The sequence below is a fragment of the Bos indicus genome, chromosome 27 (assembly GCF_029378745.1).
Source record: "Bos indicus isolate NIAB-ARS_2022 breed Sahiwal x Tharparkar chromosome 27, NIAB-ARS_B.indTharparkar_mat_pri_1.0, whole genome shotgun sequence".
Classification (NCBI taxonomy): Eukaryota; Metazoa; Chordata; class Mammalia; order Artiodactyla; family Bovidae; genus Bos; species Bos indicus.
Window position 1 is genome coordinate 16,261,124 of NC_091786.1, and position 26,193 is coordinate 16,287,316.

The 26,193-nt window shown below is 42.4% G+C and overlaps 1 protein-coding gene across 4 annotated transcripts in view; it reads left to right on the forward strand.

Moving 5' to 3' along the window:
* FAM149A (family with sequence similarity 149 member A) overlaps window positions 1–26,193 on the forward strand; it is a 41,477-nt gene that overhangs the window by 10,847 nt on the left and 4,437 nt on the right. For 2 of the 4 annotated variants that reach the window (XM_019953568.2, XM_019953567.2), the window contains exons 2-11: window positions 11,016–11,126; window positions 11,423–11,561; window positions 13,745–13,887; window positions 15,173–15,298; window positions 16,703–16,873; window positions 17,427–17,611; window positions 18,530–18,684; window positions 21,415–21,518; window positions 21,932–22,141; window positions 24,874–24,994. In XM_019953568.2, the coding sequence (XP_019809127.2) occupies window positions 11,016–11,126; window positions 11,423–11,561; window positions 13,745–13,887; window positions 15,173–15,298; window positions 16,703–16,873; window positions 17,427–17,611; window positions 18,530–18,684; window positions 21,415–21,518; window positions 21,932–22,141; window positions 24,874–24,994 (1,465 nt within the window). Of the gene's footprint in view, window positions 1–6,392; window positions 6,547–11,015; window positions 11,127–11,422; window positions 11,562–13,744; window positions 13,888–15,172; window positions 15,299–16,702; window positions 16,874–17,426; window positions 17,612–18,529; window positions 18,685–21,414; window positions 21,519–21,931; window positions 22,142–24,873; window positions 24,995–26,193 lie in introns of those variants that run through there. The other 2 variants (XM_019953570.2, XM_019953569.2) reach the window with 2 other exon arrangements.

The following is a 26,193-nucleotide window of genomic DNA, read 5'->3' on the forward strand; positions in this document are numbered from 1 at the left end:
CTCACGTCCATCGAGTCAGTGATGCCATCCAGCCATCTCATACTCTGTCATCCCCTTCTCCTCTTGCCCCCAATCCCTCCCAGAATCAGAGTCTTTTCCAATGAGTCAACTCTTCACATGAGGTGCCCAAAGTACTGGAGTTTCAGCTTCCGCATCATTCCTTCCAAAGAAATCCCAGGGCTATCTCCTTCAGAATGGACTGGTTAGATCTCCTTGCAGTCCAAGGGACTCTCAAGAATCTTCTCCAATACCACAGTTCAAAAGCATCAATTCTTCGGCGCTCAGCCTTCTTCACAGTCCAACTCTCACATCCATACATGACCACAGGAAAAACCGTAGCCTTGACTAGACGAACCTTTGTTGGCAAAGTAATGTCTCTGCTTTTGAATATGCTAGCTAGGTTGGTCATAACTTTCCTTCCAAGGAGTAAGCGTCTTTTAATTTCATGGCTGCAGTCACCATCTGCAGTGATTTTGGAGCCCAGAAAAATAAAGTCTGACACTGTTTCCACTGTTTCCCCATCTATTTCCCATGAAGTGATGGGACCGGATGCCATGATCTTCGTTTTCTGAATGTTGAGCTTTAAGCCAGCTTTTTCACTCTCCACTTTCACTTTCATCAGGAGGCTTTTTAGTTCCTCTTCACTTTCTGCCATTAGGGTGGTGTCATCTGCATATCTGAGGTTATTGATATTTCTCCTGGCAATCTTGATTCCAGCTTGTGTTTCTTCCAGTCCAGCGTTTCTCATGATGTACTCTGCATATAAGTTAAATAAACAGGGTGACAATATACAGCCTTGATGTACTCCTTTTCCTATTTGGAACCAGTCTGTTGTTCCATGTCCAGTTCTAACTGTTGCTTCCTGACCTGCATACAAATTTCTCAAGAGGTACATCAGGTGGTCTGGTATTCCCATCTCTTTCAGAATTTTCCACAGTTTATTGTGATCCACACAGTCAAAGGCTTTGGCATAGTCAATAAAGCAGAAATAGATGTTTTTCTGGAACTCTCTTGCTTTTTCCATGATCCAGTGGATGTTGGCAATTTGATCTCTGGTTCCTCTGCCTTTTCTAAAACCAGCTTAAACATCTGGAAGTTCATGGTTCATGTATTGCTGAAGCCTGGCTTGGAGAATTTTGAGCATTACTTTACTAGCGTGTGAGATGAGTGCAATTGTGCAGTAGTTTGAGCATTCTTTGGCATTGCCTTTCTTTGGGATTGGAATGAAACCTGACCTTTTCCAGTCCTGTGGCCACTGCTGAGTTTTCCAAATTTGCTGGCATATTGAGTGCAGCACTTTCACAGCATCATCTTTCAGGATTTGGAATAGCTCCACTGGAATTCCACCACCTCCACTAGCTTTGTTCGTAGTGAGGCTTTCTAAGGCCCACTTGACTTCACATTCCAGGATGTCTGGCTCTAGGTCAGTGATCACACCATCCTGATTATCTGGGTCATGAAGATCTTTTTTGTACAGTTCTGTGTATTCTTGCCACCTCTTCTTAATATCTTGTGCTCCTGTTAGGTCCATACCATTTCTGTCCTTTATCGAGCCCATCTTTGCATGAAATGTTCCTTTGGTATCTCTGATTTTCTTGAAGAATACAGAAATATTGAATATAAATGTTTATGGATGAAGAGTTTGTACATGCCGTTTCTAATGAAAAGAAACACACTTATTTCCACAGCAGAGAAATAGTAATATTAATCATCTGACAAATTATGCTGGTACAATATCATTTTCCAGTTTAGACTGCTTTTTAATAAAGGGTTACCTTTTCTATACAAAAAAGTAGTCACCTTTAGGGTTGTTGTGAGGTTTGGGAGTAAGGTATGTAGGTCCCTGACCTAATTACCTGCCAAGGTGAAAGCACCGTCCATGGAGGCCGTCAGTGAGATGACATGTGGTGTTAACTGCGCAGACTAGATATTGTTCACTGCAACAGTGATTTCTGATCTAACCAGGTCCTATATCTGTGGTGGTGGTGGTAGTTTAGTTGCTAAGTCATGTCCAACTCTTGTGACCCCATGGACTGTAGCCCACCAGGCTCCTCTGTCCATGGGATTCTCCAGGCAAGAGTACTGGAGTGGGTTGCCATTTCTTTCTTCAGGGGATCTTCCTGACCCAGGGATCGAACCTGGGTCTCCTGCATTGCAGGCAGATGATTTACTGACTGAGCTATGAAGGAAGCCTATATCTGTACTATAATAAAAATTCACTAAACCTTGCAAAAGCATTGTTGTTGTTCAGTCACTCATCCACGTCCCACTCTTTGTGACCCCATGGACTGCAGCACGCCAGGCTTCCCTGTCCTTCACTATTTTCCGGGTTTGCTCAAACTCATGTCCATTGAGTTGGTGATGCCAATCCATTCATCTCAACCTCTGTCTTCCCCTTCTTCCCCTGCCTTCAGTCTTTCCCAGCATCAAGGTCTTTTACAGGGGGTCAGCTCTTTGCATCAGATGGCCAAAGTATTGGAGCTTCAGCTTCAGTATCACTCCTTCCAATGAATATTCAGGACTGATTTCCTCTAGGATGGACTGGTTGGATCTCCTTGCAGTCCAAGGGACTCTCAAGAGTCTTCTCCAACACCAGTCTTCTCCAACAGTTCAAAAGTATCAGTTCTTTGGTGCTCAGCCTTTTTCATGGTCCAACTCTCACATCCATACACAACTCCTGGAAAAACCATAGCTTTGACTAGACAGACCTTTGTTGGCAAAGTAATTTTTCTCCTTTTTAATACGCTACATTTGTCATAGCTTTTCTTCCAAGGAGCAAGTGTTTTTTAATTTCATGGCTGCAGTCACCATCTGCAGTGATTTTGGAGCCCAAGAAAATAGTCTGTCACTGTTTCCATTGTTTCCCCATCTATTTACCATAAAGTGATGGGACCAGATGCCATGATCTTAGTTTTTGGAATGTTGAGTGAAAGCCAGGCTTTCACTCTCCTCTCTCACTTTCATCAAAAGGCTCTTTAGTTCCTCTTTGCTTTTGGCCATAGGTGGTGTCATCTGCATATCTGAGGTTATTGATATTTCACCTGGCAATCTTGATTCCAGCTTGTGCTTAATCCAGTCTAGCATTTTTCATGATGTACCCTGCATATAAATTAAATAAGCAGAGCGACAATATACAGCCTTGATATACTCCTTTGGAGAAGGCGATGGCACCCCACTCCAGTACTCTTGCCTGGAAAACCCCATGGACGGAGGAGCCTGGTGGGCTGCAGTCCATGGGGTCGCTGAGGGTCAGACACGACTGAGCGACTTCACTTTCACTTTTCAGTTTCATGCATTGGAGAAGGAAATGGCAACCCACTCCAGTGATCTTGCCTAGAGAATCCCAGGGATGGCGGAGCCTGGTGGGCTGCCGTCTGTGGGGTCGCACAGAGTCGGACACGACTGAAGCGACTTAGCAGCAGCAGCAGCATACTCCTTTACCAATTTTGAACCAGTCCATATTCCATGTCCAGTTCTAACTGTTGCTTCTTGACCTGCATACAGATTTCTCAGGAGGCAGGTAAGGTGGTCTGGTATTCCCATCTCTTTCAGAATTTTCCACAGTTTGTTGTGAGCCACATAGTCAAAGGCTTCAGCATAGTCAATGAAGCAGAAGTAGATATCCTTCTGGAATTCTCTTGCTTTTTCTATGATCCAATGGATGTTGTCAATTTGATCTTTGACTCCTCTACTTTTTCTAAATCCAGCTTGTACGTCTGGAAGTTCTCAATTCACATACTGTTGAAGGTTAGCTTGAAGGATTTTGAGCATTACTTTGCTGCTGCTGCTAAGTTGCTTCAATTGTGTCCGACTCTGTGCGACCCCATAGAGGGCAGCCCACCAGGCTCCCCCATCCCTGGGATTCTCCAGGCAAGAACACTGGAGTGGGTTGCCATTTCCTTCTCCAATGCATGAAAGTGGTAAGTGAAGTGAAGTCGCTCCTTCGTGTCTGATTCTTAGCAACCCCATGGACTGCAGCCTACCAGGTTCCTCTGTCCATGGGATTCTCCAGGCAAGAGTACTGGAGTGGGGTGCCATTGCCTTCTCCTATTACTTTGCTAGCATGTGAAATGAGTGCAGTTGTGCAATAGTTTGAACTTGCTAGGCCTTGCCCTTCTTTGGGACTGGAATGAAAACTGACCTTTTCCAGTTCTGTGGCCACTGCTGAGTTTTCCAAATTTGCTGGCATATTATGTGTAGCACTTTAACAGCATCATTTTTTAGGATTTGAAATAGCTCAGCTGGAATTCCACCACTTCCACTAGCTTTGTTCGTAGTGATTTTTCCTAAGGCCCACTTGACTTCGTACTGCAGAGAGTCTAGCTCCAGGTGAGTGATCACACCATCATGGTTATTTGGGTCATGAAGATCTTTTGTGTATAGTTCTTCTGTGTATTTTTGCAACCTCTTCTTAATCTCTTCTGCTTCTTTTCGGTCTGTACTGTTTCTGTCTTTTACTTTGCCCATCTTGTATGAAATGTTCCCTTGGTATCTCTAATTTTCTTGAAGAGATCTCTAGTCTTTCCCTTTCTATTGTTTTCCTCATTTTCTTATGCAAAACATAATAGAATTAAAATGTAATTGGGCATGGTTTTCAAAGTGCAAAAAGAGTGCCGTCTAGTGCTTATGTGGCAGTATTGCATGCAAACAACTCAGTTTTAAGGACTTTGCTCCCATAATTGTGGAGGTTGTGGTAAATCCCATACCTGCAGGGCACATCAGAGGGCTAAAGACCCAGGGGAGAATTTTAGTTGTAGTTCAAATCCAAAGGCAGTCTGCTGGCAGAGCTGTTTCTTGGTCTTCAGAGCCAGAGGACATGCTCCCAAGGAGGAGGCTCCTCATCCTCACTTGGCCAGGACTGGGGTGATGCCATTTTAGGGGATTCTTGAGAGGCCTGAGTGTACTGGGCATGTGGGAGGGATAGAGACTCAAAGAGGATGTTGGCAGGGTCAAGAAGTCTGCAGATTCTTTTACCCCTTTCCCACTGAGAGAGGCATTCTATCTTCCAGCAGGAGGAATAGATGGGCTTCTTTATACCTGCTCAGGGTTAGAAGGCCTCGTATCTCACAGGAGGATGGAGGCCAGGGCAGGCCGCGTCCCCTTTATTCATTGTGATTATTAAGAACTTCTTAGTGGGAGAGGGCACATCCCAGGTAGTACCCACCTTTGGACATCTTACTTTGACAATTTATCTTACTTCAGCCAACTCACTCTTTTAGTGAGTTGTTTCTTTTAGTTTATGAAAAGAGTGGCTTGGCCACTTGGCTGTCTCACAGCATAGCCTCTGGTGACTCTCATCTTGGTGTAATTGTATGAGTTCAAGACTGAAACAAGCATATATTCATAAACCAAAACAAGGTGTAGGAGAGAAAGCATCTGAAGATGGAGACACAAGACCGCACAGGAAGTGAATCTGGGTGCCTAATGAGACCTAGTGCTGTGTGTGTGTATGTGTGTGAGAGAGTGTGTGTGTGCACGCGCGCGTGCTCGCACTGCAGGATCTTGCCACTCCAAGGAGTGTAGCCCGCTAGGCTCCTCTATTCATGGGATTCTCCAGACAAGGATACTGGAATGGGTTGCCATTTCCTACTCTAGGGGATCTTCCCCACCCGGGGATCAAACCCCCCTCTCCTGCTGTTTCCTGCATTGGCAGGCAGATTCTTCCCCACTGAGCCACCTGGGAAGCCCAATGAGATCTAGAGTCCCTGTTAATCAGATTAGCATCTTGCCTTTACCAGGCTGAGACTTCACTTTTTATTAAACCTCCCTCTACTTACCCTCATCCCCACTAGGAATCTTTTGACGCGAGGAGGGGGGTTGGTGAAATGGTTCCGTATTCCTCCTGTTGATTAACTTTCTATTTTTAAAGGTTAAGGATGGCAGACACATGTCTGGGCAGACCCCGGGGAAGGGGGTGCAAAGGTCAGATCGGTGCGCACTGGAGGCGCAGAAGGGCAGTGGAGCGGTAGACGCCTGCGGTCAAAGCTCAGGGCACTGGATTGTGAAAGGTGGCCCCTGGCAGCGGGAAGGGGGCACGCGTGCTTTTCCAGGGAGAGGGGGCGCGACCGAGGCCCTGGGCGGCTGGTGGGAGCAGGGAGCGCTGCGAGTCTCTGGAAGACGGGGGACGCAGCCAGGGAACCAGCCTCCGGTGCTGCCCGACCTCCGCGAGGGGCGCGGCAGCCACGGAGGCGGAGGGGAGGGCGGGCGCGGGCCTGGAGGCGTCGCCCTGCCGCACTGGAATCTGGCTGGAGGAGTCGGAGGGGGAGCAGCGCCGGGCAGTGCCCATGGACCGCGCTGCCTGGGCCCGGAGCGCCCCTGGCCGCACCCCTAGAGACTCGCGGTTCCCGGCGGCGCTGCGGAGGCACATGCAGGGCTAGCGGGCCGGTGCGCAGAGCTGGGCGGCCGGGGACCCCCCGCCCCCGGGGCGCGGGGGCGCCGCCTGCAGGGCGCGGGCGCGGGTTGGCAGCGCCCAGCGGTGCCCAGGCCTCTGGGCTCCGGGCCCGGCCCACAGGACGCAAGCCCAGGCCTGGGGCTGATGGTGATTGGGTAAGTCCTGATCTGGGAAGGTAGGAGGCATGAACTTGCCTCCGTATAGATAGCATTTTTGTGCCATGCTCTTGATTTTTTTTATTTTTCCCACTGCTTGCAAAGCCAGAATCCATCTGGTCTGTTCCCCGGCATCCATTCATGAAATCTCGTGCTGACATCATCCGGCCTCCTGGAGCCAAGATGCTCGCTTGGTCTGACGAGCATTCGTGGTGTCTGAGATAACTTTTCATCAGTCCCGAGGGCAGAGAGCCTCAGTTGCTTCTAGGATGTGCTTGTGTAAATCAGGGTTTACCATCCTGCATTCCAGCCCATTCACGTTTCAGACAGTCTTTTAAAGCAGAAATATACATTTTGAAAGCTGCGGTTACTGATTACTAATTGAATTTCTGTAGAGCAAAGTGACAGAGGTTTGTGGGCTATCGAGGGCTTTTTTTTTTTTTTTCCTTTCTGCTGTGGGGCGCTTGTAGGATATCCGCTCGCCAACCCAGGATGGAACCCCGGCCAGGCAGTGAAAGTCCAGTTAACTGGACTGCCAGGTAACTCCCAAGAGGCAACTTAAAAAAAATAAAAGTCGATTATCTAGTCGTTTCCTTGACCTGGAATAGAGTGACTCAAGGAGATAGAGTGCATGTGCATGCTAAGTCACTGAAGTCGTGTTTGACTCTTTGCAACCCCTTGGACTATAGCGGTCCAGGCTCCTCTGTCCATGAGATTCTCCAGGCAAGAATCCTGGAGTGGGTTTCCATGCCCTTCTCCGAGGGATCTTCCCAAACCTTAGCCTTAATTTAACTTTCATGTAGCAACCAATTAGTGCAATAGAGTTCAGTGGTTGCCCTTCAGTCTGCCCTAAGACCCAGATCCTGTGCCCAGATCAACAGCCTTAAATGTAGCGACTAGTGGCATTTTATTATTTCTAAAATTTAAACAGAATGGACAGGAAATAGTATAAAATGCTTATATGTCTGTGTATCACATAATACAAGCTTACTAGACATGTCACCACTTTAAAGTTTTAAGATATTTATAAGACATACTTTAAGTTGTGTATACTTTCCTAGACTCTCTAGATGACGGAGGAGTTGACAGTTTACAGGATATTAAAGATACTCAATATTATGTCTGATGTAACTACAGTACATGGTTAGAGGCCAGAGAAACCACAAGGTTCAAAATAAACTGTAAAAAGAAACATGGCCAGTTTTATGTGTTTTATCCTTCATTCACCACATCAGTAACTTGTGGTTCCTGGAGAGACATGCAGATTAGATGGCCTGGGTCCCAAGACCAGCTCCAACCCTCTCTTCTTCATGACTTTGAGCAGGCATTGAGTTTGTTGGGCTCAAATTCCTCTTTAGAATTCCTTTGAACTTTGTGGTCAAATGTATTTGCTGTTCAGCTGAACTCTGATGTTGAACTCTGATGTATTTCCCACAGAAATACAGGGGTTTCAAAGAAGATGAGGCAGGGAAGAGGTGAGGAGAGAAGAGTTATAGAAATGGTATGGAGGTTGCTAGCATTTTCAGGCATCTGCTTTTCCAGCTATCTGCCCCCTCCCAGCATCTGTGCATCTTTCAGTCCTCCTGTCCTCAACTACACTTTGACGTGAGTAGGAATGCTGATCTGAGCAAGAATATGGTGTGATATGAAGAGAGGGGTTCCTTCTTCAATTTGTAAACAGCTTTCTTCTTAGTTTGAAAAGATATCCCCTTGCTCCCTTAGAAAAAGGGTGAATTTTTTGAAAGAAGAAATTACTGTTCATTGAAAACAAAGCAGACTGGCATGAGTCTGATTAATGACTTTAACTTTCAATTGCAGAAAAGGCAGAGGAAGAGCTCAAAATGAGAAAGGTGGACTTGAGTGGATTAGGTGCTCCATAAATAGTCATTTTTGGAGATAGTAGCTATGCTAAGAACTGTAAATCTTCTTTCTTTATAAAGGATAAAGAATTCTCCAGCAATATCTTGGATGTGGAGGATACTTTCATTTTGCATTAAACAGAAACATTCAGAGTGATTAGAGGGCCAAAGTATACTCTTTGTTTGAGGTACTAATTTAATATCTCACTAGGGATCCTTTCAGCAAACAGCATCTCTAAGTGAAAGGAAGTATTTTGGGTACTCTAGATGGAAAATATTAATAAGGTATCACGATCATCCCAATAAAAAACTTAAGTAGGGGCTTCCCTGGTGGTCCAGTGGCTAAGACTCCACACTCCGAGTGCGAGGGGCTGGGTTCGATCCCTGGTTGGGGAATTAGATCCCACATGCCTCAACTTAAGAGTTCGCATGCCACAACTAAAGATCCCACGTGCCGCAACTAAGGCCTGGTGCAGCCAAATAAATAAATATAAATATTTTTTTAAAATTAAAGTACCAAGACAGATGTATAATCGGAAATGCTGGGAAAAGTGAAATAAAATAAGAACATGATGTTTTCATCGAGTGGCATATGCCAACAAAGTAGTGATTTATCTGGCCTGATTATGTAGACACTTGACATACTCATCTAGTTTAAGTCTCACAACAACTGGAGAAATAACTTGGTCAAGCACACAGCCTTGTCAGTGCCTGGGCAAGATTCTAATGCATGCTATTTTATTCTATAGATATTACCAAAGAATAATATTTTATCTAATTTACCACCCTGGTGTTTAAAATTCTTTCTCAATAACAAGCAAATTAACTTATATATATATATATATTATAATACTCAAAGCAGATGTATTTGATACAATTTTTTATTGTCTCTTATGTCATAAGTATTTTTATGTTTATCTAGAGTTATAGAGTCATGTGGACATGACTGGATAGGGTTAGAGGTAAGGCAGTGTGTTAGTATAAAAGCTTGTCTATATTCTTTTCTCCATTACTCTTTCTTTAACAGCTCTATTCTTAAGATTGTTTGCTTGTACTTATGACTATTAAACAAGAAAGGGAGGGAAAAAAATCCTATAATTCTGTTATTCTCCCTTGTAAATATATATATGATTGCTCACTTTTGTGTAGTAATAACTATACAAAGTAATAGTTGCTGCTGCTAAGTCGCTTCAGTCGTGTCCGACTATGCGACCCCATAGACGGCAGCCCACCAGACTCCTCTGTCCCTGGGATTCTCTAGGCAAGAATACTGGAGTGGGTTGCCATTTCCTTCAGTAATAGTAATTAAAAGTAATAGTAATTAACTTGTTAAAAGTTCTCCTTGTTGTAGAGTTCTTTAGTATATAACAAAGGGTAAAACTGATCCTCATATTAATAGTTTTTAAAACTCCATTTACATTCAGAAACACAAGTGTTGAAAATTACATACCATTTATTTGAAAAGCAAATTTTTAAATGAATGCTAGAGTGGTGTCCCTGTTAGAAAATTGACTGTTTTCCTCAAATAACTACCATATCTAAAGTTAATATAAAACATGTTGGAAAATATGACTTTGATAAAAGAACAGAAGTAGTTTACTGTTAGAAAGGTATTTTGATTAAAGGGAAGTAAATGTTTTAAGAGGTTCATTGAAAGGGCATTTTAATGATTAACACTAACTGGACTACACCAGCCAGGTTTAATGCCATATTTAAAATTGAGAGATTTCTTCTGTTTTAGTTTTCCATTACTTTTAATATTTTAAAACTGTCTTTTTTTTTTTTGTTTTTGGTACAAAGCTGGTTGGCTTTTGCAAGTGCAAGGGTGCCTGGGGTCAAGGAATACCTGGGACCTGAAATCCAGTTCACGGTTCCATCACCAAGTTTTGGAGTGAGGCTGTGTTCACCTAGGTTTGGGGCAACCTTTAGACCAATCTGGTTGAGTCACAAGAAGTTGCTTTTCCCTAGTTTATGTAACAGTGCATATAGGTTAATAACAACCTTGATTTTTTTAATTAATTAATTTATTTTCAGTTTCGTTCAGTCGCTCAGTCGTGTCCGACTCTTTGCGACCCCATGAATTGCAGCACGCCAGGCCTCCCTGTCCATCACCAACTCCCAGAGTTCACTCAAACTCACGTCCATCGAGTCAGTGATGCCATCCAGCCATCTCATCCTCTGTCCTCCCCTTTTCCTCCTGCCCCCCATCCCTCCCAGCATCAGAGTCTTTTCCAATGAGTCAACTCTTCGCATGAGGTGGCCAAAGTACTGGAGTTTCAGCTTTAGCATCATTTGGAGGCTAATTACTTTACAAAATAGTGGTGGTTTTTGCATACATCAACATGAATCAGCCACGGGTGCATGTATCCCTCCATCCTGAACCTCTCTTCCACCTCCCTCCCCACCCTACAACCTTGATTTTAAGAAAAATAAAAATGTTAGGGAACTAAGCCTCAGTGTCTTGAGGTGTGTGTGGGGTGTGTGCTCATACATGTGTGTGTTTAGGGAGACATAATGGGAAGAGAGAGGCAACTTTCTATGAAAGGAAAGTTTAAATATCCTAATGAATGGACTTATCTTACAGTTACTTTTCATATTTTATTTTTTCAGAAGAGGACTGTCAGAAGGATCTGGAAAGCAGAGTTTCACTGTGAAAAGCAAAGATCCTTTACCTACCCATTTTACAAAAAATGTACAGAAAGCCATTGCTAAATACAGTCGGTAAGAATTAGCCTTTAAATGCTTCTGATCACAAAATCAAAACTTGCCTGAATGAATACGGGAAACAGAATCACTGATGGGCCATGGATTTCTCCAAGGTGAAAAAAAATAAAACGCTTTATTTTTAGCCAAGTGAAATGTTATACTGCATAAATCTTTGAAAATCAGTGTACTGTGAAAATTAACCAGTATATTTAAAGAAAAAAGAGGAAGCAAGCTCAGAGAGGTGAAGCCGCTTCCCAGTAAAACCTGTTTCCAGTAACTGTCGTTTATGTTACTTATATTTCTTCCTGCAGGGAATCTGTGTCATCATTTTCATCAAGTAGGAGCCCCACGCCTACAGAAGCCCCCAACTCCTGGTCTGGGTCTGGGACACAGAGTTCAACAACTGGTTTATCTACAGAGAGGAGCTCCATTTACTCCTGGAGAGATGATGTATGTCACAAAATTTTGGATAATCTCATGGTTGCAATTCATAACGATGATCTGCTTTATTATTTTTTTTAAGTTTTTACCAAATTAAAACCTCTACCTGGTCCACTTGTACATACACATAAATATAAAAGCACTGACATGTCACACATAAAACTGAAAATACAGATTCTTAAAAAAGATGAAAAAGCTCCCATAACCACACAATCCAGCATCTTAGCTGTTGATAGTTCTGTTTTTCCCACCTCCAAACCCCTATCAGGTTGTTATACATGATTTCTTGCATAAATATCTGTGGTTGGAAATTCAGGAGAGATTCTGACAATTAGGAACGTGAACAAGAGAAAAATTGGGGGAAAATAAAAGCTGTTTAAAAAAAAAAAATCACAATTAGGGAATTTCCCCTGAATATTCTAAGTCAGATATTTTACATCTAATCCCAGCAGAAGATGTTAACCCTATAGTGAGACTGAGCCGGTGGGACTTTAGTCTGCAGTGCAAGCTTACCATTCAAATCTGTGTGATTGCACAGTTTCTGACCTCTTCATCCCCTCAAGAGTCTGAGAATTCCGGAACACAGGCTTTTGTGACGCCCCTGTGGCCATGGAAGAGTCCGGACTAGCTCCTTGGATGGTCTCATTCCTGCTGTTTTCTTGTTTGTGTTCTGGTTTTCTTTGCTTTCTTTAAAAGCAGCTCTCCGCCCTGGACTGTGCATGTGGGTCCACTCCCCGGGGAGGATGGTTTTACATGGTTTTATAGGAGCGGGTCTCCAGAGGGCCAGAGGGAGAGGGTTGTGGGGTGCAGGGTGGGGGTTGGGGGGCGGCTGAAAGGGAGTCAGCCCTGAATCACTCGGGCACTTTTCAGAGGAGATGTAAGTCTGTCTCTGGGATAAACACCGCCCACCCCCACCCACACTCTTTGGTCAAAAGAGTGCAGATGGGAAGAAGGCTGAGAACCATTGCTTTATGAAGCATTACCGTCCAAATGCTGGGTTCCTTTCCTGCAAAAGTTCAAGTAATTATCCAAAGAGAGTCTTATGACTTCCACTTGTAGAGTTTAAATTACTCCAGTCCCTAAACATTGTTTTGCTTTGAATTTAAAAGCATTTTTTTACTGTTCGATAGGTAATATTTGTAAAAAGCAACAAAATACAAAGAGAAAAATGAAAATAAGCCCTCTTCACACCCCAGCCAAATATTCTTCTGAGTTTTCTCCTTATTTGTATTTTAAAAGAGGTAATTCAGCTACCCTGCAGTCTGGGAATCTAGTTTTTTATCAACTAAGGGGAAGAAGTATCATGGAAAATATGGAATAGCAGTCTGTGAAAATCAGCCTGAATTGACCATTTTGGATCAGGTATGTCAGGCTGAATTTATGGGTTAGATTTCACACACCCACCCTGGGAGAAAACGGACTGAACTAAAGCCCTTGCCCTGTAAGCCAATAATTGGTTCTTCCAATTGTAAGCCAATAATTGGTTCTTCCAATTGTACTTCTGTTCATGTTTTTCTGACTGTAAGGGCTCTAGGTCTGTTACTTCTCAGTCATTTTCAATATACAGAAAAACTGAAGGGTTTTCTCACTGACACTTCACTGCGCCCACAGCCCAAGAATCTCTTAAGGCCAGACAGGAAAAATGAATATTCTGGTCTCATCCTAATAACCACATCTTTTAGGATACCTAAGGTGGTTTTTCGTTTGTTTGTTTTTCTGTTTTCCTTAATTAAAAGAAAGTGATTATTTCCCTTTCCATGAAATAATATTCCTTTTCATTAGAAAAAGATTATAATTTGCAAATGTAGTTAGGTGTCTAATGCACAATTATATGAGGGACACATGTCTGTGTACACACATATATGTGCGTGTGTATGTGCTTGGCTATATGGTGTGTGTGTTTCTGTCATTATCAATGTCTATTAATATGTATATTCATAGCTGTAACTATGTTTATGTAAAATCTTGGATTATGAGACTTTCTCGTAGTAGAGATTATTTCTATTTAACAGTTAAGGAAACTAAGTCTCAGTTGGGATGTAATTTTTCAGAAGAGTAAAAATTGGAGCCCTGGTATGCCTGGTTTCGATCGAGTCACACTCCCTCCTATTATATAAATTTGTGTCATTGATTCTGAAGCCTTTATTGACAACTTCTAGTCCTGTAACTAAATGTGCATTTCTATATTTTAGGAGTTTGACAAAGCCAGTGCACAGAAAGTACAGCAGTTATTCTGGGAGGTCGAGGAAATGTTGTTTGAAGGGAAAGTAAGCCCTCAGACCCAGAATCTCCAGGCTGAGTGCCGTGAATGGGCGGGCCGGTCCCTGCATCTGAGGTGAGGAGGTTGTTCACAAAAATTCTCTGGAAGGGGGTTGGGAACTGCTCCCTGTTGACCTGTTCAATATGTCGGTATATTTTGAGTGAAAGTGCTTGTCAAAATATGTACCCAGAACACATGTGCTTTACTGAGAAATCACTCCCTTTGAAATGGTGTCTGAGGAAATCTGGAGACTTTCCAAGTGTACTTTAATTTGTGAGAAGCAAATGGAGCTCATGCCTGGAAAGGCATTGTGTGTATCACAGGTGCAAGAATGGAAGAAGGGAGGGAGTTATCCATGCCTTCCCACTCCCTAGCCTGAGCAGCTGTGTCTGTCTGCCCTTGAGGAGCAACGCATGGGGCAAGATCTGGGCAGGAACAGAGAGATTATTTGCTGGATGATGGCGTGGATGAATCTGACCATCTCATCAAGATCCCTTATGTAGGAGAAGCTCATCTATTTCTTCTTAAGATCAAAGATGAAGTATATAGATTGAGTATAAAGGGAAGATTGTCTTCCTTCAATTACTCAGCCAAACCTACTTAGAGGGTTAAAAAAAAAAAATCCATGTCAGTTATCTGAAGTTTCTCTGGGTTATATCTGGGGAGACTACATTAGAACTTCCATACACATGTTGATAAATCTTTTGGTTAATTAAGTAAGATTTTTTAAAATCTTTATTCAGTAGGTTTAATTTTTTGTCTCCAGGCCATTGTAAGCCCCTGTCTTAGAATCCACTAGACATTAACGATGCAATGTGGACTTTCCTAGGCATCATGGTGCACTTGCCTAAACCCAGGAGCTCAGATCTGTTTCTTTCAGTGTTGTCTTATATACTTAAGATAAAAATGAAGGAAGAGAGAGAGTAGAGAAAAGAAAAGATGGCAAGGACTGTAAACCAAGTATATATATTCACATTATTTTCCTTTGTTGCGAATGTATCGGTTAACATAGGGAGCTTCTGTGTGCCTAGCATTACCCTAGTTGTCTGAATGTGATTATACTGTCTCTAAGCTACTTGTTAGTCCTACAAGGGAACTGTTATTCTACTTTGGATACAAAATGGAACAGATGGAATCAGTGGCTCAGGGAGCCTGCAAACTTTGGCTAAAGGCTCTGCATCAATGGCAAGAGCAGTGTAGTATGTCCCCCCCTCAAAGCCCGTACGTTTCCTGTGATCCCGTTACACTGCCCATGTACCAGTATTTACCTTATCACTTCATACTTTCCAAACTGCTTCAAAACATCTTCCCCTTTCCAATAAAAAAATGTTAGTTTCCTTTTTTTCCCCCCCACTTTCAGAGTATTAGGAAGACAGCTCATCCCACCTGCTGATGAAGGAGTTGAGCATTTCCAGAGCAGCCGGCCTGCTTCTGCCATCCAAAGACCCTTCCTTGATGACTGTGGACACAGCAGCAATATAAGAGAGTATGTTGCTAGAAGTTACTTTCGAAAAGTGTGAAAGTGTTAGTTGCTCAGTCGTGTCTGACTCTTTGCGATCCCATGGACCATAGCCCGCCAGGCTCCTCTGTCCATGGAATTCTCCAGCAATACTGGAGTGGGTTGCCATTTCCTTCTCCAAGGGATCTTCCTGACCCAGGTATCAAACCCGGGTCTCCTGCATTGCAGGCAGATTGTTTACCAACTGAGCCACCTGGGAAGCATATTTTAAATTATATATTTAAATGAATAAGTAATAGCCAGAGTGTGCATGTGCTAAGTTGCTTCAGTTGTGTCTGACTCTTTGCAACCCTATGAACTGTCCATGGCTCCTCTGTCCATGGGATTCTCCAGGCAAGAATAGTGGAGTGTAGCCATGCCCTCCTCCAGGGGATCTTCCTGACCCAGGGCCTGAACCCACATCTCCTGTGGCTCCTGCATTGCAGGTGGCTTTTTCACTGCTAAGCCACTGGGGAACCCCAGTAGCCACGACTGAAGCAACTTAGCACACACACACACATCCATCCACTGTTACGAGCAGATGTGCTCATGCTCAGTCATGTCTGACTCTTTGCGACTCCGTGGACTGTAGCCTGCCAGGCTCCTCTGTCCATGGAATTCTCCAGGCAAGAATACTGGAGAGAGTTGTCATGCCATCCTTCAGGGGATCTTCCTGGTCCAGGGATGGAACCCAAGTCTCCTGTGTCTCCTGCGTTGGCAGGTAGATTCTTTGCCACTGTGCCATGTAGGAAGCCCTAAAAAGTATTTTCAAATGCATTTTAGTTATACTTTTTCATGTCTATCTCAGCCACGATCCTTGGCTTCACCAACTTAGAAATTTAGATTTTAATAAAGGGCAAATACAGAGCAATTTTTTTTTTTACCCAATATACTTCCGATTCTAAACTGATGGTGCTGTGTGCATGTAATACAAGTATCAAGACAGTTAACTTTTAAACTGTTGTTTCAAATACTCTGAGAGTCAGGGGCTAATGCCAAATCAAGAACTGCCTCATGGTGATGGATTCTAAGCCTCAAGACAGTAGCAGAAGAAATAAAGCTCTATTCTGTGTTCTTTTGCTCATGAACAGATTTTGATAAATCCCTTATGCCATTCACACATCTTAGGAACGGACTATGCCATGATGCTCCTTCATCATAGCAAAAAAGACACAAACTCGTAGAATAATTTAGACTTTTAAGAAGCCCTTAAAAATTTAAATGATGCCTGGGTTAAAATGTTGCTTTTAAGCATATGCCTTTTGTCAAATGTAATGTTTAGTGCTTTTTAAAATTTGGAAATCTGTGGCTTTATAACTAATTGAAGGGCCCACCCTGATCATGTAAACATTGTATTGCTGACCCTCATGGAGAATCTGCTTTTCCCCATAGGCTGTGCATCTCTGGCTCTCAGATAGTCCCAGCCGTTCTCCCAGCCCCCTCCCTGCCGGGTCCTGATGGCACCAGGGTTGTGGACCTCATGGCACATTCATCTCTGGAAGAAGAGATTTTTGATGTGGATGGAAAGATTGAAGAGTATTTTGCTTTTGACAGAAAACAAGAGTAAATAGAATTTTATTCGACATTGACTTAGTACAATAATATTTATTGGGCGTGTATGTTGATTATAGGCTCATTTAGTGTTTTGTGCATTTTTCACTTATCCGAAAGATTTTTCACTCTTTTCAGAGTCCTGTGCTCCCCGAAGTTTTTCAGTTCCTGGCAGAATATAGATATGTTAGAGCAGTGTTTCCCTTTCTTTCTGACAAAGTGGCACCGACAGAAAATAAGAATTGCGTTCAGCGCGTTGGTGAAAGTGGAAAAAGGCTCCTAGTGGTCTTTGTCCCCCGGGGTTTCGGAATCTAGCTGCCCAGGAGAGCAAAGGGGAAGAGGTCCAGGTCCAGTCTCTGCTCTAAATGCGTATCTGATTCTTAGACAAGAGCTATTGGTATTGTATAATGAAAATTTGCCTCCTGATTAAAAATTGGTACTAAAAAAATGCTGTTTGTCTATATACATACAGTATACAAATATGCATGTGTGTTGGACAGAGGAGTAGCATTCTTTTAACCTCAACCATTGATAGCTTAGTAATGAGAATGGGTTTTGTCCTTAGTGGTGAGGACTGTCTTGAACAAAAACCAGCTCATCGTCGCAGGACGTGGCGTAAGCACGGACTTCCTCCCGTGTCGCCACACGACTGTATCAGAGATGCGGTGGCTGCGGAAGTGTTTGATCACGTCTGGATGAATGTGGTGGAGGTGTTGGAAAAGCTGACCAGAAAACACTGGGAACTTACAGGTACTTAATTTGTAGAATGTGACGTATTGAAAAGAGAAAGTAACCCGTGCTCCTCAGCTTTCTGTCCCACGTGCTTGACTTGGCCAAATCTAGGACATGACTGGAGTGAGAAGGGAAGTGGGTTTCTGCCTTTATTCACAAGTAACCTTTAATCACCTCAGAAATGACATTCTCACGTTTTGAGCTATAAAAAAAAGATTGAGGTATTCCTGAAAAAATACAGAAATACATTAGAGAGAAGCTCGAAGTCACTTTTTAAATTCTGATTTAAAAAAATTACCTAACTAATCTCTAGTAATGGGATATTGTTTTTTTAATTCTAGATGACATTATTTATAAAATAAAAGGTCAACAAAGCTAATTTATTAATCACTTCATTTACCTGTATAAAATGTTCTCTACTCGAAACCGAGCAGAAACATGATAGAAATGTCAGTGGTGGGCAGTAATGACTCCTGTTAACCAATTTTCACAATAGTATAATAATATATCATATATATATTATATTATTATAATATAATATAATAATATAGTAATATTTAATCAATATAATATAGTATATATTATAATAATATATGATATATTATATTATATATAATTAATAATATATTAATTAAATATTACTTTTTGCAATCAAAGGGATTAATTGGGATATTATAAAATACCAAGAATCATTCTTGCTCCAGTATATAATTCTGATTTTTTTTTCTTACGTACCACTGAAAGGATAGGCATTTCATTAGATGCTCTTGGAAAAGTGTCAAAGCCCATTACTCTGTAGGGTCTGTTCTCTTTAAGGTTCAGTGGCCACTGCAGACTCAAGGATCTCAAGAAGAAATGCTCTCTCTGAACAGTGAATTTTAAGTACATATACAGTATTAGATGTTTTGTAATGATATTGGTTTTTCTTTGGCACAGAAGGAAAAAAACAGAAAGAAAAATTGAAAGTAGCTGAGAATAAATCTCCACCCACAGTCATTTCCCGCATTAACGCTGATGTGTCCAGTGTTCCGCCATCCAGAAGCTCTGAAACTCGAAGTGTATCCCTGGCTTCTCATCTTAACCCACAGCAGGTAGGTGCTTTCTCGCTGTCTCTTTCTTTCAGTCTTTATGTATCTGGCCTCAGGTTGTCCAGAGTGCCAGTGTCCAGTGTTAAATTGTTATCAAGATATTTGGGTCTGTTGGCCAATAAGACCAAAATTTTAAAATATTTTATGAAGTTTAATAGAATTTCCAGATTTCCTGATAGAACAGGGACACTCAGATGAAGTTTAATAGAATCACCAGATTGGTTGACAGAGCAGGGACACTCAGATTTGTGACTTTCCAGCTGTTTGGAGTGGTAGAACTGATTCCACAATTTTTGAAAAGAAAACATGCTTTCCCCAGTATTTCTAGACAAGTTGAAGGTTTCATATGTTCTCCTTCCCTCCCACCAAAGCAATAAAAGACTCAATCAATGAGTATGCATTGAGTTCATTCAGCATTTATTGAGTTTGTATTAAGTGAACTGTATTGGGGCTTCTTAGGTGGTTCAGTGGTAAAGAATCTGCCTACCAATGCAGGAGACGCAGATTCGATCCCTGGGTCAGGAAGATCCCCTGGCATAGGAAATGGCAACCCCCTCCAGTGTTCTTGGCTGAGAAATTCCATGGAGGAGCCTGGTGGGCTATAGTCCATGGGGTTGCAAAGAGTCAGACACAACTGAGCACCCACACACCAACTATATTAGGTGTTTTAAGGACATACAGAGATGATCACAGCATATTCTCTGAAATAGTCGAGTGAAAAGTATTATACAGGTCAGATGCAGTGTCTTCTCTAAGTGATGTGCAAAAGAAGGGCTGTAAGAGAATGCGGACGAGGATGATTTACCCTGCCTGAAGCGAGGCTTCATCTTTTAGGTTGGAGATGAAATTTGAGCCAAACATGAAGAAACAGGTAGTTTTCCTGGGTGGGAAGACTGTGTGGGTCAATTCAGACAGTTCTCACGTGGAGGCGTGAGGGAGGGCGGCAGTGACCGATTGAGGGCTGGAGAATGGGGCGCCGGGACCAGCAGAGTCTCTGTGGCAGGACGTGGCATTGGGAATTGAGACCCGTAAGGAGGATTATCTTGGACCTGTTGTTCAACTTTTCTAAACTTCAGTTTCTTTATCTGTAGAATGAGGGCAATCATATGTTGTGCAAGGGGTTGTTGTGAGCACAGAATCATACAAACATGTACTGGGAACTCAATACGGATTTCTTGAATTATGTCCCTATGCAAAGAAAGATCTAGTGGAAAGTGGGCTGGAAAGGATGCACTTGTTCATGGGAGATCTTCCAGAGGGCTAAGGAGTTTGGACTTTATGTTTGCACAGCCCATCTGGTGTGGGGAAGCAGACAAAAGAGAAGACGAAATTCCTGGTTCTTACAAGTTAGTTGGAGGGAGTCAAGCCATGACAAAGAGTACAGCACATGCGTGTATGCGCGCGAGCACACACACACACACACACACACACACACACACACACACACACAGAGGCAATCTAGTAGATATGTTTAGAATAGATGACAGCTGTAGCTTTAGATATAGACTACAACTTTGGAGGATGACAAAGCGGAGGCAGAAATAGGCACCCAGCATAGGAGCAATAGGGTGTGAGGTTCAGGGAGCAGTGGATTAAAACAGAAATAACTAAAAGAATTTACTCTCTAGTGCCAGGGCTTTCCACTTAGTCTTTGCTTGTGCTGTTCAAAAGAAACTTTTGAAATTGCTACCAGCTTAATGTACTTTTTGGTCTCTCTAAATTGCTGACAGGCTCAATAATATTTCCCACTTTTCATATTAAAATATGAAATGTGAATCACATACAAATGAACAGTGATGACAACATAGAAGAAAAGCTTTAACTATCAGGCAACATAAGTATAGGGCTTCCCTGGTGGCTCACAGGTTAAAGCGTCTGCCTGCAATGCAGGAGACCCGGGTTCGATCCCTGGGTGGGGAAGATCCCCTGGAGAAGGAAATGGCAACCCACTCCAGTACTCTTGCCTGGAGAATCCCATGGAGGGAGAAGCCTGGTAGGCTACAGTCCACAGGGTTGCAAAGAGTCACGGCTGAGCTACTTCACTTCACTTCAACATAAATATACTTGAGAAATATGGAAATTTTCAAATCTAAGGAAATTTTTCAACAGATATTTTGTTGTACTTATGGCTTTTTATGGTTTTTAAAAATGTTTTTGATAGCTATTTTGTTTTAATTTGGATAAATGTAAAAGAAAGTGAATGGGCAACAAAGTTAAAAGTAAAAATAAAATACTAGTAGAGTTTATTTTGAAATAGACAAAGCATTTGGTGGTAATCACACTAGGTTTTAATTTATGCCTCTGACATTTTTATATGTATTCGATATGAGGAAAATGGGATTAGGGTTGCCACATTTTTCTGGAATTAGAATTCTAGTTTCAGAAATCCTGTTTGCCTGAAACTAAATATTATTTTAAATCTACTTGGTCGTATTACAGGCCAGATATTAGATTAGTAATAATTTAGTCTTTATTTCACGCTTTCACCAAGGTTATCAAATTGAATTCTCCTAATAACTCTACAAAGTTGCAGGAGGATTCTTTACTGCTGAGCGACTGGAGAAGCCCATTTGGAAATCTGGTCATTCTTTATTAATTTCTCTTCACATATTTTTAGAAAATAGAGTCCCTTTATTAAATTCACCTCCCATTAGCCAGTTTGAAGGTGTCCTTTAACAGTAATTGCAGTGACCCTGGATGCTTTTTAATTTTTATTGTGTTTACTTTCCTCAGATACATCGCTTCTCCAACAATTTTTATAGTGACTTGAATGGTGTGATGACAATTCAAGCAAAACCACTTCAGCAGAGACCTACCTGTTTTGCAGATAGAACACAGTACGTATAAAAAATAGTGATCCACCCTCTTCCCCGGGCTGGATGCGTTCTAGCCCTAAAGACCACATGCAGTCAATGTGTAAAGTAAAAGGACAATAGTCAGGTATCAGCCACAAAACAATTTCTGTTAGGTTGGGGCTGATAAGAAAAGGGGACTGTAGCTATGAATTCTGCCTCTTGTGGGCTATATGGTTTGATGCAAACAAGAAGAAATTTAGATCTTTTTTCCCTGTTGATGATCCTTCATTGAAATTAAAATTGAGCTGGGCATGTTAGTCTGTTCATTCATTGAACAAATGGGACTATGTTCTGTATGCCAGGCTCTAGACAGAGTCTGCTAAAGGATAAATATGTAAGTGCCCTGTTCTCGCAGAGCTTACCCCTGAACAATTAAGTTGCTTTCTCTGCCCCAGGAGTGAGCAGGAGGACAAACCATTGGGTGTAGGATCCGCTGTTCTTTCCTCAGCCCAGAACCGTCTGGCCCGGATCACGGATGCTCGTGGACCACAGACGTCCGCAAAGAAAACACTCGCGCACAGGAGGCTGCCTTCTCTTACCTCGGACTCCCAGAGGCTGAAAATCCCCAGTGTGTACAGTGATGAAGTTCTTAGGGGGACAAAACTGTAAGTCTTGTTTCTGGTGGTAAAGCAAAGATCACAGAGGACAGAGATGCTTGTCACTTAGCTTGTGGTTTATTCCAGACAAAGCATCCGCTGTCAAATTTTATATGAACATTTTTCTAAGTGGTTCATTCCTCTGGATATTTAACATGAATTGAAGTAGTATACTTAGTTGGATACTAGAATATAAAGTCAGGCCATGTACCTATAGCACAGGCAGCCAAACAAAAGCAAGTTCTTTGAGGGAGAGGGTCTTGGATGGGTTTCAGTGACCAAGTCTGTAAAACTAATCATTAGCAAATGATTAGCCTTTAAAAAACATAATTGATACTTTCATTGTGATGTGTAAAAATTGATATACATAGCTATTAGAGTAAATAGCTCCAGTAAATAGTTCTTTACTGGCTCAGCAGTAAAGAACCTTACCTGCAATGCAGGAGATGTGGCAGGAGCTGTTCGATTCTTGGACTGGGAAGATCCCCTGGAGAAAGAAATGGCAACCCACTCCAGTATTCTTGCCTGGGAAATCCCATGGACAGCCCATGAGGTCACAGAAGAGTCGGACACAACTTAAAGACTCAACAACATACCTATTAGTTTTATTTATCTCTAAGGACAAGTTTCACTCTGTGTAGGGAATTTCAGAAAATCTATTGGCCTTGGGGAATCAACATCAAATCATTGCCTATTAAAAAGACATTTGTCGCTTCCTTTAATTGTAGAATTATAAAGAAGCAGTTTTCTCAGTCACCCAAGTGTCAGGCAATATTTAGGTTAATAGTAGTGTCTTGTTGATTGCTTTGACAGTCTAAGAACAGCTTTTTTAAATGTATTTTTGGCTGCTTTGGCTCCTAGTCACTGCACACAAGATGTTACATTGTGGCACATGGGATCTTATCAGTAGTTCCCAACCAAAGATGGAACCTGCATCTGCAAGCAGATTCTTAACCACTGGACCACAGGGAAGTCCTGTAATGTACCACTTTTTCATACACTTTTTCACTTAAACATTACTCATATTTTCCATGTTATTGCATATTTTTGAAAGCATGATTTTAATGACTAAAATATAATTATGTGGGTATATGTGTTGCCCTGTTACTGGAAAATTTCATATCTTTTATATTTTCACTATTATAATGTGCAGTGAATATTATCTGACATAAATCTTAGTTGCTATGCTATGCTATGCTATGCTAAGTTGCTTCAGTCGTGTCCGACTCTGTGTGACCCCATAGACGGCAGCCCACCAGGCTCCCCCGTCCCTGGGATTCTCCAGGCAAGAACACTGGAGTGGGTTGCCATTTCCTTCTCCAGTGCATGAAAGTGAAAAGAGAAAGTGAAGTCGCTCAGTTGTGTCCGACTCTTAGCGACCCCATGGACTGCAGCCTACCAGGCCCCTCTCTCTGTCCATGGGATTTTCCAGGCAAGAGTACTGGAGTGGGGTGCCATTGCCTTCTGCAAATCTTAGTTAGGGTGTCTTAAAATTGTTTCCTGGTAGTAAGTCCTAGAAGTAAAGCTACTGGGTCAAAGATTATGGATATTTTTAAGGCTCTTGAAATATTTTTTCAAAGTTCTTCTAAGAATGGTTCTACCAATTTTTATAGATCCCCTGGAAACAGACAAGACTCTTTCCTTACAGCCTGTAAACTTTAGGTAGTATGTGTATTTTAAAACCTGATGGATCAAAACCTGTCATATTTTAATTTTCATAAGTTTATGATTAGTGAATAAATGAAAAATGAATTAGAATTCATTTCTAGAGTATCCATCTCTATTCTTGTGCATGAGTTGGATCATTTAATTTTTCAATGTTATTATCTGGTAAGGAAGGTGTCTTATCATCCTTACTCTTCTTTTATTAAAATTTCTAACCCATCCTGATAAATTTTACAATCTGGTTGTCAAATTTTAAAAAAAGTATCACATTGGACCTCATAGCTTTAAATCTATTTAAGATTTAGGAATAATTGACATTTTCACAATATTTAGTTTTCCCATCAAAGAGCATTATCTTACCTCTTAATTTTATGACCTTACATAAAATTTTGTGGTTTTCCTCACCTAAGCCCTGCAGAGTAGAATTAATTTTATCCTGCATTGATTGCTCTATTCCCTAAATTTCTACAGCAGTTGTAATAAGAACCAGATACTGGACATAGCACTGTATCAACTGCATTGCCTTGTAATCTAATTATTTATGTGTCTTCATCTTGTTTTCAATAACTTGTAATCTCCCTTAGGGCTTCCCTGGTGGCTCAGTGGTAAAGAATCCTTCTGCCAATGCAGGAGAGGCAGGAGACACAGGTTCGATCCATGAGTCCAGAAGATCCCCTGGAGGAGGAAATGGCAACCCACTCCAGTATTCTTGCCTGGGAAATCCCATGGACAGAGGAGCCTGGTGGGCTACAGTTCACAGGGTCACAAAAGGTTGGACACAACTTAGAGACTAAACAACAACAAATCTCCATAAGGGGAGGAACTAGACCTTCAGAAACTTGTGTGTTCTGCACATAGCTGAGCACTTATTAAACACAGGCTCATAGTCCTTGCTAAACATGGGAGTGACTGGAGCTGGGGCTCAGTCCCCCGCCCGCATTCATCTTCAGGAAACTCAGCTCATTCTGCTAGGCGCTGGAGGCAGGCTGTGATCAATAGCTCAGGTGAGGAGCTTTGCAGAAAAGTCTTTCGTCTCTCTGCACCTGGGTGCTCAGGTCACACTGTTGTGTTTACAGGCAAACTGGTGTGGACCGTATGGGCTCCCCACCGACTCAAACCCCACGGAGCCGGCTGCCCCCAATAGGCTCCGAGACTGGAGAGCACCACGTGGCAGGTCCCGGATCGCGCCCTGTTTCCGTAAGACAATTGTCTTAATACTTAAGTGCACCATTTTCACTGTTTGTTGGAAAGCAAGCAGACATAACTGTAACACTTTCACAAGAGCTCAGTAGCATAAAACATCTCCCTGATCTGCTTCCTGAAAGTCAGTAGCTTGTGAGAATTTACAGGAGGCTGGACGGTTGATTCAATATTTTGTGAAATACAAACATGGCCTGAATTAAATCAGAGGGTCCAGGTGTCAAGGAAATATCTGATGGTCAGGATGGTGTAGTAAGGAAAAGTGTGAAGGTTAGGTCAGAAGGGGCTTCCCTGGGGGCTCAGATGGTAAAGAATCTGCCTGCGATGCAGGAGACCTGAGTTCGATCCCTGGGTTGGGAAAATCCCCTGGAGAAGGAAATGGCAACCCACTCCAGTATTCTTGCCTGGAGAATCCCATGGACAGGTAGATCTGTGTTTGAAGCCTGTCACACAAACTCTCTGTATGATTTGGTACAAATTAATCTCCCTTAATTTTATTTATAAAAGGGCAATAATGATTCCCACCTCAAAGAATTGCTATAAGGATTAAATGAATTTATAGATGTTAAATAATGCCTGGCATAGATTAAAAGCACAGTAAAATACTCTGCCATTTTTACTAGTTCTCTCTTTTTTTTTTTTTTTGGCCCTGCCACATGGCATCAGGGATCTTAGTTCCCTGACCAAGGATTGAACCCTGGCCATAGCAATGAAAATGCCGAGTCCCTAACCATGGACTACCGGCGAAGCCCTAAACTCTCATCTTTATAGCTAGTCTGTACCATGTTCACTGCAGTGTAGAGGCACTGTCTTCTTCACCCAAGCTCAGTTCAGCCAAGCAATTACGGAAAGTCTGAGGAAGCTATGCTGCTGGTAGGAAGCATAATCAGATTTCCCCCAGATTTATACAGACTTCTCACTGCTGCTGCTGCTAAGTCGCTTCAGTCGTGTCCGACTCTGTGCGACCCCATAGACGGCAGCCCATCAGGCTCCCCTGTCCCTGGGATTCTCCAGGCAAGAACACTGGAGTGGGTTGCCATTTCCTTCTCCAATGCATGAAAGTGAAAAGTGAAACTGAAGTCGCTCAGTCGTGTCCGACTCTTAGTGACCTCATGGACTGCATGCAGCCTACCAGGCTCCTCCATCCATGGGATTCTCCAGGCAAGAGTACTGGAGTGGGGTGCCATTGCCTTCTC